At 38.3% G+C, this 11,945-nt stretch overlaps 1 protein-coding gene across 1 annotated transcript in view; it reads right to left on the bottom strand.

The window, feature by feature from the left end:
- Positions 1-9,545: 9,545 nt before the first annotated feature.
- Positions 9,546-11,945, bottom strand: part of nyap2a (neuronal tyrosine-phosphorylated phosphoinositide-3-kinase adaptor 2a) — a 46,447-nt gene continuing 44,047 nt past the window's right edge. The window contains exon 6 of the mRNA XM_067366106.1: positions 9,546-9,776. Within this exon, the coding sequence (XP_067222207.1) occupies positions 9,546-9,776 (231 nt within the window). The remainder of the gene's footprint in view (positions 9,777-11,945) is intronic.

Genomic DNA, 11,945 nt, shown 5'->3' with positions numbered 1-11,945 from the left:
AAAAATTATATATTAATTAGACAATATTAGACTTGGGTGGGATATATTTTAAGCAGCTTGTAAACATTTTGTCCTCAAAACTGATGTGTTAGAAGCAGGAAAAATGGGCAAGCGTAAGGATTTGAGTGAGTTTGACAAGAGCCAAATTGTGATGGCTAGACGACTGAGTCAGAGCATCTCCAAAACTGCAGCTCTTGTGGGATGTTCCTGGTCTGCAGTGGTCAGTATCTATCAAAAGTGGTCCAAGGAAGGAACAGTGGTGAACCAGCAACAGGGTCATGGGCGGCCAAGGCTCACTGATGCCGAGGGGAGCGAAGGCTGGCCACAGACGAGCTCCTGTAGCTCAAATTACTCAAGAAGTTAATGCTGGTTCTGATAGAAAGGTGTCAGAATAAACAGTGCATCACAGTTTGTTGTGTATGGGGCTGCATAACTGCAGACCAGTCAGGGTGCACATGCTGACCCCTGTCCACCACCAAAAGCACCAACAGTGCACTTGTGAGCATCAGAACTGGACCACGGAGCAATGGAAGAAGGTGGCCTGGTCTGATGAATCACGTTTTCTTTTACATCACATGGATGGCCGGTTGTGTGTGCGTCACTTAACTGGGAAACACATGGCACCTGGATGCAAGATGAAGGCAAGCCTACGGAGGCAGTGTGATGCTTTGGGCAATGTTCTGCTGGGAAACCTTGGGTCCTGACATCCATGTGGATGTTACTTTGACACGTACCACCTACCTAAGCACTGTTTTAGACCATGTACACCCTTTCATGGAAACGGTATTCCCTGGTGGCTGTGGCCTCTTTCAGCAGGATAATTCACCCTACCACAAAGCAAAAATGGTTCAGGAATGGTTTGAGGAGCACAACAACGAGTTTGAGGTGTTGACTTGGCCTCCAAATTCCCCAGATCTCAATCCAATGGAGCATCTGTGGGATGTGCTGAACAAACAAGTCCGATCCATGAAGGCTCCACCTCACAACTTACAGGATTTAAAGGATCTGCTGCTAACATCTTGGTGCAGATACCACAGCACACCTTCAGAGGTCTAGTGGAGTCCATGCCTCAATGGGTCAGGGCTGTTTTGGCAGCAAAAGGGGGACCAACAAAATATTAGGAAGGTGGTCATAATGTTATGCCTGATCTGTGTGTATATACATATACCTGTATTTCTCCGAAAAGTATAAATATGATCTTATTTGATCATATTTTTATTGAAAAACAAGACTAAAATCAAGTTTACTTTATATCCCGGCATCACACTGCACAGATTGAGTCTTCATATTGTCTCTGTGCTGTAAGACACCCAGTATTCTGCGCTCAGTGAATAAGCCATGTCTTTGTTCTATAGCCTCACTCTGGAGACTCGTTCAGGAGTCTGAGGCTCATTTGGAGGCCCTGTGCTCTGTTTTAAGGAGATGTCATGTCTTTTCCTGTGTCCTTTGTGTGGCGCTCTGAGGTTCGAGGGGAAGACAAACACATAAATGCATCCACACACACTCGCAGGGGTGGTAGCGAGGTGATCTCATGGGGGTGGAATGATTATCTGTGCCTCTATTTGGGCTGATAAATGCCTGGATTAGTCCGCCGGGTGGGTGTGTGTGTGAGTGTGTGGGGCGGGTATGGGGGGTCAGTGGGTTCAGGGGTAGAACTGAAGTTTTGGAGGGGAAAAAAACGGTCCCTTGCCTCACGTTGCCCCAAACTCTCTCACTTCTGTTTCACTATGAGGGTTTTTGGGTTGTTGTTGGGGACTTGGGAGGGGGTATGAAGGCTGAAGTAAAAAATGGAGAAAGTGATGAATGAAAGAGAGATGAATAATAGAAGAAAGGGATGGAGACAGACATGCTGTGAACAGATAAAGAGAGGTCAGAAGCAAAAGAAAGGAAGAGAGCCTGACATATGGAAGAACGCATAGGTTCTCTGGTGGAGGTGTAAGTGAAGGAAAGCCCTTATAAAGTAAATAACAGGCTTTTGCCCTGGGGTAGCGGCCGTCACACACACTTGCATGCATTTGATAGGACAGCGCACACACTTTCTGCACTTACAGTGGAAACACTTGGTCTGTGGAGGGAAATAAACGTGTGCTGTTAAAGTGCATGCTGGTATGTGATCGCTGACAGGATATTTTCCATGTAACCTACACCTGGTGGTGGTCATATCTGCACCGGACTGCACGCACGAACGCTCACATGACGCACTGTTGCGATATATCCCTCTAATACTGAAGAATAATGCTGTTGATAAAGTACACTGCCATCTTGTGTTCCATTTTGGTAGTGTTCAAGTCCTAAAACATTAATCCTTCGGGAATACGGTAATGCTTTGAGTTTAATACTTTATACAAATTATACAGAAAAACCACAGTTACGAAAGGCACTTAAATGGGTACGTGCACTTTGATGGTTTAAGTAGACTAAAATAAGCTACATTACCATTAATAATAGGCTATTCCCTAAAATTATGCATTTTGAGCAGTAAGTTAGGTGCTGATGGACAACTTATATAATAATAGCCTATATATAATTGATTTATAGCCAAAAATATATAAATTAGTTATAATTTAGGCTATAACATTTAACAAGCTACATTTTGTTACAGTTAGCCTACTGACATGGGCTTATCGTTAGCAATAAGCTAAGAAATCAGGCAAATAATTGAATGTGATGCTAATCAGGCTAATTGTTAGCTCTATGGTAAGCTCGCAGGCTAATTAGCTTACTACAACCTACTTCATAAAGAAAGATGTTTGATACATGTTGCTTAAATTCCTATAGTTTGTAAAAATTCACATATTTTTGTAGATAAGACGACATAAACTCATAATTGCATGCTTCCTATTCAGGCACTGAAAAAAGTACCCCAAAGTTCAGTCAGCCAACGCCCAACGGGATCTCAATGTATTTGACACAACACCTGCTTAATATGGTCATGACTGGAGATGAAATGTGGATTAGTTCTTGCCCAGACAAGGTTAGTTAACAATTCTATCACACACTTTTGTTGTTAACATACATACATTTTCAATTTTGGGGCTATACGTTCAAAACAGTGTGTAGGCCTGTTGTTATTCATTATTCAGACATTTTTGATATATTTTTACTAGTGTGTGCAGGACACTATAGTTCATTTATGTAAGTCAGGATAGCAAAATAAAGTAAACTGTCTCATACCCAACAGTTCTTCAAACAGTGGACTACCAGTAAAACTGATAACAATTTGGAATTATTATTATTAATTATTCAGACACTTTGACCTGACCATGTTTTTCAAGTTTTTATGACACAGTTTAACTCTGAGATCTTGTTATATTTTATTACCATTTGTTTAAACTATAGTAAATAAACTGAATTAATGAATGAAATGTTCAAGGTGTGTAAGTCAGAGTGTTTGAAACCTGAATGACCAGACATACAACAGCAATATGCAAAAACATATGTATTTATTTCTGTCATACTCTGTAAATAATTCAAAAGAAAAACAGTGATACAATAAGCATACTCTTTTCGTTTCAACTCTTTTTTTTGACATTCTAAAATAAAAATACTAGAAAAGGTAAAGACTGCAACACTCTGAGTGCAAAAGAGACACGCACACACACACACGCACACACTTGGACACCACTGTGCTTATGTTACACTCCTATAGTGCAACAAACGCGTCCACGGAATAAACTAGAGAATATTTACACACTGCAAAACTCAAAACTGCAAAGACAGATTGTGTGTGAATGAGTGTTTGTGTGTCAACCACTATGTGAACTTGTTTGATTTGAAAAGTTACCTTACATATCATCATTCCTTTGAATTATGAAGTATACACTGATTCATTTTATGATTTTTTTTTCTTTTTTTCTCCAACATCTAGGAAACTAAACATTTCGTTTAGCAGAAGATCCCTTTGTATGGGTAAAATATAAGTGCACTGGAAAATTACTGCAAAAGACTCTGGAGAAACAATAATTGGCTCTTTCATTTTAGGTGGTAAAAGAACAAACTCCTGAAGCATTCTCAAAGTATGCCACGAAAACCTGTATTCTAGAACATTTCACATTAGAATCAGAATGCATCACAAGTGTTCTAGAACATTTCTGGCTTCATTTCAGGTTCCATGAATGTGACTCTAGGAGCTCACTATACGCCTGGAACACGAATCTCTAACTGTTCTAAACTCGCAATACAAAGATCTAAATGGTGTCAGATTCCCCCAGAAACCTGAATATTTCCATTTTGGCTTTTAATCTTTATAGCATTTAGAAACTATAAAGACAGATGATTAGATTCCCTATAATACCATAATGAAATTCTGCTTTGTATGGCTGCATCCCAATTCGTATACTGTGCATCCTAAATAGTATTTGAGATTAGCATCCCAAATCATGGTAAATTGAAAATAGACAGCATGATTGGATGATATACTTAATTTTGCTCAATACTAGCATATTACTATTACTCCTGGTTTTTAGGTTGAAAGTTTTAAGATATGAAATTAAGGTAATTGCGTGGTAATGTCAATGCAGTGCACTCAACAGTACTTTCCCTTCTCCAGTGAAGTACTTACTTGTAGCACACAGTTTAAGTATGTGAATTGGAATGCAGTGCATATGAAGCACACTATGCCGTTACTGCCATCTACTGGTGAATTACGCTACTGCATCTGGGGGGTCTGCGAAACTGAGCACCCCCTCTGTTTTTGGTTTTTTACCTTTCCCCCTAACTACTACATTGTTGTGTATTTTCGTTGTGGTGACTTTTGTTAGTTAGTAGGATTATTAACCTTCATTTGTAAACCTTTGACATTATTCTACTGACCTTTAAGCCCCCTCCTAAAGTCTTTAAGTCACAGTGAACCCAGGTCTCCAAGGCAATGCTTTATACTTGGATGCCAGCTTTGTACATGTGTATGTGAGCATGTGCTGATACAATTTTTTGAAAAGTGCCTGTATTTTATGTGCATTCGTACATGGTTTACATTTAAGAGTGTCTTTGTGTTGGTTTAATGTCAAGTATGTGTTAAATAAGCAGGTTAAGATGTGTGATTGTGTGATGGGGATGGCAGTGAGTGGAGGGGCTTTAGAAAATGGCCCCATCTTTTAGGGGTGTGGCTTGATTACACCTCAGTATGACATCACAGCCCCGCCCACAGCAGCGCAGAGAACTACAGAGCACAGTGTCTCAATGGCAACCACTTTACATTAGAGTGTAAAACAGAGTTTGTGTTGCCATTTTTAATTGGCAGATAAACATCTGCATTGGTCCCTCAAATCACTGATAGCACAGCCAGCCAATTGCTAAATGACACCAACACCTGATCACTGCTCATTGGCTATTTCACATCATCATTTAGTGGTAAATGAACTCTTAAAAGGGCACAGTCCATCTCTCAAAGCCATCCTTAATCAATTTTCTAAATGCATCATTTACTCAAGCTCATGTCATTCAAAATGTGTTACTTTTATGTGTTCTGAAATTTGTTTCATCGTACCAGTTTAGAAAGGCATGAGGCTGAGTAAATGATGACAGTTTCTTTTTTGCTGAACTATCCCTTTAAGACCAAAAACATATTTATGCAAGTACATGAATGCAATGCTTGATTTCTCACAAATATTGTGTTCAGTGTTGGGTGTAATTAATAACTAAGTATTAGTAATTACTATCTAATTACTGTCATTTAATTTCTTTTCCCTTGAAAAAGTAAAGTAAGGGATTAACCTTAATTTTTTATGTAATTTTATTAGTTATTTCTAATGTAATTGCATTACATACTGTATAGACTATAGAACAATTCTATGGTATGTTTAACATCAAAATTAAATTTTAAAATGTATGTTTTTTAATGTAACTTTTAATGTAAAGTTATGCTATTGTAAATTGTTTATTTGAAAGAATAAAAATTGCAGTTTTTCCTTGTATTGTTCAACTGGTCTAGGTTGATATGGAATTTAGAAAGTATTAAGTAACCCAATACTTTTTAGAGAGTAATTAGCACAGTAATCCAATTACACTGTTGAAGATGTAATTAGTAACTAGTAATACTTTTTAGAGCAACTTACCTAACACTGTGCGTTCTGAAATGTTACCATAGAGTACCTCAGAGATTATGTGTTTTTGTAGGCAAAACCCGGAAGCGAGTTCCATCGCCCTAAAATCAATGTTTTTTTTTAATGGGTTTTTGCTAAGTCACCTGAAATAAGGTCTGTGGTTAACAAAGCCTCTAAATATTTTCACGTTTTGATCTATGACATAAAACACACCAGTTACAACCTGCTTGTGATTGTTTAAACCCTTATTGTGTCTTAAAAAATGGCGGTTGCTAAAAAGTTGCTCAAAGGGACTACTTCCTTTGGCGGGGACTTTAGACGTCATCGTGACAACAGGACATTTGGACATCATTTCTCATGAAAAAGTGGATAAGTATTCATACACAGCGCAGATTATAATCAGCAAGCATGTTTTTAAATAAAATTATTTTTTAAATAAAGTTTGAGGAAGCTTGGTGGTGGTGACGTTGATCCGCGACCATGGTGTGCTGTAGTCCATTTATAGCCTACTGTTAGCTTTTTATACCTGACGACTTTATTTAGGCTTCAAAATTTATAAATGTTATGTTCACTTGTAAAGATTTAGACTGGGTCGATTTGATTTCGCCCGGCAACTCAGTCTGGAAACCCGTACATTCATTTCTGCTGCATCTGTTACACTTTTGCGGGAACCAATCACAGACTGGCTTATCCACTTTGCCCGCTATTGGCGGGTACAGAGCTCTTTCTGTGGCTCTGGGCGGGTATAACACGATGACGTCTCTCGCACGACCGTCAATCCAATTCCTTTTAACCTCTCAACGATGCTAAATGACTTTAGTTTAGCAAACAAATCGCTCGACTGGGTGTAAATATCATTCACTTTTTTTTTGCACAACCTGCAAAAATCGCTCTATGCCATTGCTGCTTCTGCTAACCGCTGATCAATGCTACAAACCAATACAAACTAAGCCTGTCTGGAGTTTTCGCATCACTCTGCAAAAGTACGTCACCCGGATCATTGATCTGATTGGTTGAAGGACTATCCAATTACATGAATAATGCTCGTTGATCACACCTCTTGTGCAGTAGGAAATACATAGCAAACTCCCCAGACCAATGTTCAATTTTAAATTGAGCTTGGTCTGGTGATAGCCTAACAAGTAAAGATTATCTTGATAGACAAAACTAGTAAGTGTCATAACCCTTTGTTAAACACAGAGCTTATTTTTTGTGATTTTCCAAAAGTCTATGGGAAAATGCATCAAGGGAACCTGTGCGCCGCTAACTTCCGGGTTGGCCTACAAAAACACGTCATCTCTGAGGTAATCTATTAATAATGCAGAAAGACATCACATTCTAAGCTTTGCCACATGGGGCACTGTTAGCATAAACTGTTAGCGAGTCTTCCTCAGTGGTCAGTTTTTTCCTTAAGGTCAACTACCATTATAGCCGAGCAACAATTTGAAGAGAATGTTGTTGAGCAAGTTAGTGAAATAGTTTGCTAACATGTTTCGCAAGCTACTTGAAGAATAACTCATCTCATTTAATGGCAAACATTTGAAAATAACACTATAGCGTGCTGTAGAGATGACATTTTTTTAGGCCAACCCGGAAGTTAGCATCACACTGTTTCCCTTGACAAAAAGCCAATTATATGGATAATTGCAGAAAATAAGGTCTGTGACCAAAAGTTTGATTCTTACATGTTTTGTTCTTCAAGATAATCTTCACAAATGGGAATTTTAAAGCCTAAATGCAAGTGCCAAAAGCTAAAGTTAGGCTAATGTCACCACCATTAATCTTTATTTAAAATCTACATGTTGGAATGTTTCAATTAGAATAGTTTGCTAGAGCACAAGTATAAATACAACAAGGCTGTAAAAGTGGACTGGTGATAAGATGAGTTTTCCAACTTGGCAAGATGTTTAATGTTGCATCTTGTTAGTATTTCAAGACACTTAAAGTATTTTGAGCCTGTGTTAACCACAAACCCATACAAAAATCCTATTGACTTCGACATGAAGGAACGGGAAATTTTTAATACACTCAATTCTGGGTTTTAGGACTCATACATACAGCACTCTATAGCTATCTTGAGTATTAAGATTTGTTACCGCCACACTTAGATTGCGTTTGTGTACTTGCATTTAATATGCTTCTTGGCCTAAATCATCTGATCTGATTCCAGAATCATTCTTAAACATGCACAGAAAGGCATTTACTCTCCTGTCATTTCAAGACTGTGCTTGGCATCCTAGTGTTCAAGTGCTTATGATGACTAGTTGACAAAGTCAAGTGTGCTTAAAAGGACTGGCATGGCTCTTTGATTGTGTGGGAAAGCTATGGGTGTAGCTTGGATGCACAGCATCTGATCAGAGTAAACGATGGCCCGGTCTTTTCTTTCTGAGCCTTTTCAGTACGATATTGCCTCTTGCCTGCCCTTGACTCATGTCAAAATGATATATGAGTGTGTAAACTGACAGTATGTCTGCATAGTGCTTCATAAAAGGACAGCGTCTGTATTCGATATTTATTATCTGACATGCTAGAGGACCGGATGTTTGAATTTTCATCATTCGATCCCTGATCATGTGCAAACCGCCCACGCTAATTTCTTTACAATTTTTAATATGTGTATGACTGTCATGTAGCTGTTAAGGTTGAACATTCAAGAAAGGAGTTGAACAGCACCAATTGTTAGGCCATAAAGCAGCTGATATTAGTGTGTGTTTGTGAGTTTACAGCACTCACAATAGAAATGCACCAGCTGACCTCACAAAACAGAACGTGCCCTGACCGCACACTCAATATCTGACCAGCCGCCTTATAAAACAGCCCGATCCATACTTTAATAACCCAGTTATCTCATAATCCAGTCCAACTAATCAAACCAACCTAATATCTCACAACTCAGCCGATCGCCTTCAAGTCCAACCCAGAAGTCATAGGAACAACGGCCTGACAACTCACAATCCGACATTTAAAGTACAGACACCAAAAATATATTATTTTCAAATAAACTCTCCATATGAAAAACAGACAAAGAACAAAAGCGCCGTCCATGCCGTATAACCAAATGCATAGGCATCAAAAACAACGGTGTTTTCTTAATGGAATTACTGCACATATTTCACCATACATTATAGATTATTTCCCCAGACACACGGATGAGTGCCAAATATAGAAACACCCCCCAAAAAAAGGATAGAAAATAAATAGAAATACCATTTAGAAGAGGACAAATATCATCTCATGGGTTAAAAGTGTACTATTTTCACTCTTAGATCTCATTTAGAGAGTTCCTCTTTATAAAACCGCTAATTATATTAATCATATTTAATATTAAGACAGTTATCTCCAATATAAAAATATCAAATATAAACAGCGATGGGAAACCAGGGAGATTTGAGGATCCTTCACTGTGTATGCTGCGTAGTCCTGCTTCCTGCTAGCTGTCAATCAATATTTGAACACGCCCCCTCAGTTTGTGCATCTCCATGGCTGTAGTTCGCTGGTCACACTTTATATAGCAGTGTCCCAGAAGACAGTGGTTTGGGTGGAGTACGGAGGAGGCCCGTATTTTTTGCCCCCGTTGGTCTTCTTCCAGCTGGGCAGGATGGGCATGCTGTCCTGCTTGCACAGGGCTTTGTCTGGAGGTCTCTGCCTGGCTTTTATCTCCTTGCACAGGTGACGTTTCTTCTCAATCATCTCCATCATGGTGCTGTCACCACATGCCCAGGGCATTGGGGGCATCTAATGGGTGGCAAGGGTGAGACAATGTTGGTGCATGCAGAGCTGGCTTTGATTTTGTAGCCCTCATATATATTTTTTCAGTTTGCAAGAGTGAAGCCATTAACGGCGTTCTTTAATAATAAATGGTGTGTTTAATAATTCATTTTCATTTAAAGTCAGAGGAGTCTGAATGTATTGCCGTTCAGTTGAATTCTCTCGCACACACGTACCACAATATCTTATCACATACACACATATTAAAATGCCCATGCACCTGTACAAACACAGATTAAAACAATAAACACTTACAGAGGCAACACAAAATCTCATGAGCGCACACCAGAGCTCTGTTACAATACCTAGTGAGCTGACTCAATGCCTACATAGTGAGCTGCCTTCTAAGACAGCGTTCTGTTTTGACTGACTAAGCATGTGTCATACTAATGGCACTCCTTATGTGAAGCACTTTTACTTTAGTTTGTTATAATGCTGTTAAGCTATAACAAAGTGGATACTCTAATAAATTTAAAGTCAAGTTTAAAATTGATTGATGAGCCATGGAAAATTCATGTGCCCTCATAACCTTTAATCAAAATAACTTCCCCTCCCTCTTGCAGCAACATCATCTCTCTTTTCTGATGACACTGGAGCGAGGGCGGGACAATCTGTCACTCACATGACATCACTGCAAAAGCAAACTTAAACATCCAATCAATTCCCCATGGACCAAATCAAGTCCCACCCTACATTTTTTCTTGTTTGAGAAGCTGTTTGACTCACTTCACAATAGGGAAGAAAAAAATATCGCAACTTCCGTTTCATGTCATGTAGTACACACATAATCAGTAAAATCTATTTTTAATTGCTATTTGATGCAGTGTTATTATTCTTAACTAAAACTATTAAAAATTGCTTTTTGTAAGTGAAATAAATGAAATAAAATGAAATATAAATATTAGATTAGAAACTTAAAAGGGTTAGTTCGCCCAAAAATGAAAATAATGTCATTTATTACTCACCCTCATGTCGTTCTTCACCTGTAAGACCTTCGTTAATCTTCGGAACACAAATTAAGATATTTTAGTTGAATTTTAGCTCAGTGAGGCCTCCATAGGGAGCAATGACACTTCCTCTCTCAAGATCCATAAAGGTACTAAAAACATATTTAAATCAGTTCATGTGAGTACAGTGGTTCAATATTAATATTATAAAGCGCTGAGAATATTTTTGGAGCGCCAAAAAAAACTAAATAACAACTTATTTAGTGATGGCCGATTTCAAAACACTGCTTCAGGAAGCATCAGAGCATAATGAATCGGCGTGTCGAAATCAGCGGTTCGGAGCGCCAAAGTCATGTGATTTCAGCCGTTGGCGGTTTGACACGCGATCTGAATCATGATTCGATACACTGATTCATTTACGCTCCGAATCTTCCTGAAGCAGTGTTTTGAAATCGGCCATCATTAAATAAGTCGTTATTTTGTTTTTTTGCCGCACCAAAAATATTCTTGTCGCTTTTTAATATTAATATTGAGCCACTGTACTCACATGAACTGATTTAAATATGTTTTTAAGTACCTTTATGGATCTTAAGAGATGAAATGTCATTGCTGGCTATGGAGGCCTCACGGAGCCATCGGATTTCAACTAAAATATCTTAATTTGTGTTCCGAAGATTAACAAAAGTTTTACGGGTGTGGAACGGCATGAGGGTGAGTAATAAATGACAGAATTTTCATTTTTGGGTGAACTAACCTTTTAACATTAAAAAAAAAAATAGAAATGTTGCCTTGCAAGTAACTGAAATAAGTTTAAGCTGAAGTACTAAAACTACTTAAACATTAATTACTGCTATTTAGAAATATTTTAAAAATAATAATAATAAAAATGACAAAAGCACTTAACAAAATTACTAAACCTTAAACCAAAATGAAAATGGAAACTGAAGCTACTTCAAAATATTAATAAATACAGTATTTGTATTTAAAGACACACTATGTAACTTTTTGCCGCTAGAGTTCGCTTATTCAAAACAAAGACGTAGCTTGATGACGCCTTGATTTCGTGAAATCTTGGGAGGTGTTGTCTTTGTCTACAGCTGGTGGAAAAGAATCGGGACGAGACTCAAGCAGAAATCATGTTCATGGATGAGATTATTAAAGGGTTAGTTCACCCAAAAATGAAAATTCT

Source organism: Chanodichthys erythropterus, chromosome 17 (assembly GCF_024489055.1).
Source record: "Chanodichthys erythropterus isolate Z2021 chromosome 17, ASM2448905v1, whole genome shotgun sequence".
Classification (NCBI taxonomy): domain Eukaryota; kingdom Metazoa; phylum Chordata; class Actinopteri; order Cypriniformes; family Xenocyprididae; genus Chanodichthys; species Chanodichthys erythropterus.
The sequence above is the reverse complement of the archived record's forward strand: the minus strand, read 5'-3'. Positions and strand labels throughout refer to the sequence as shown.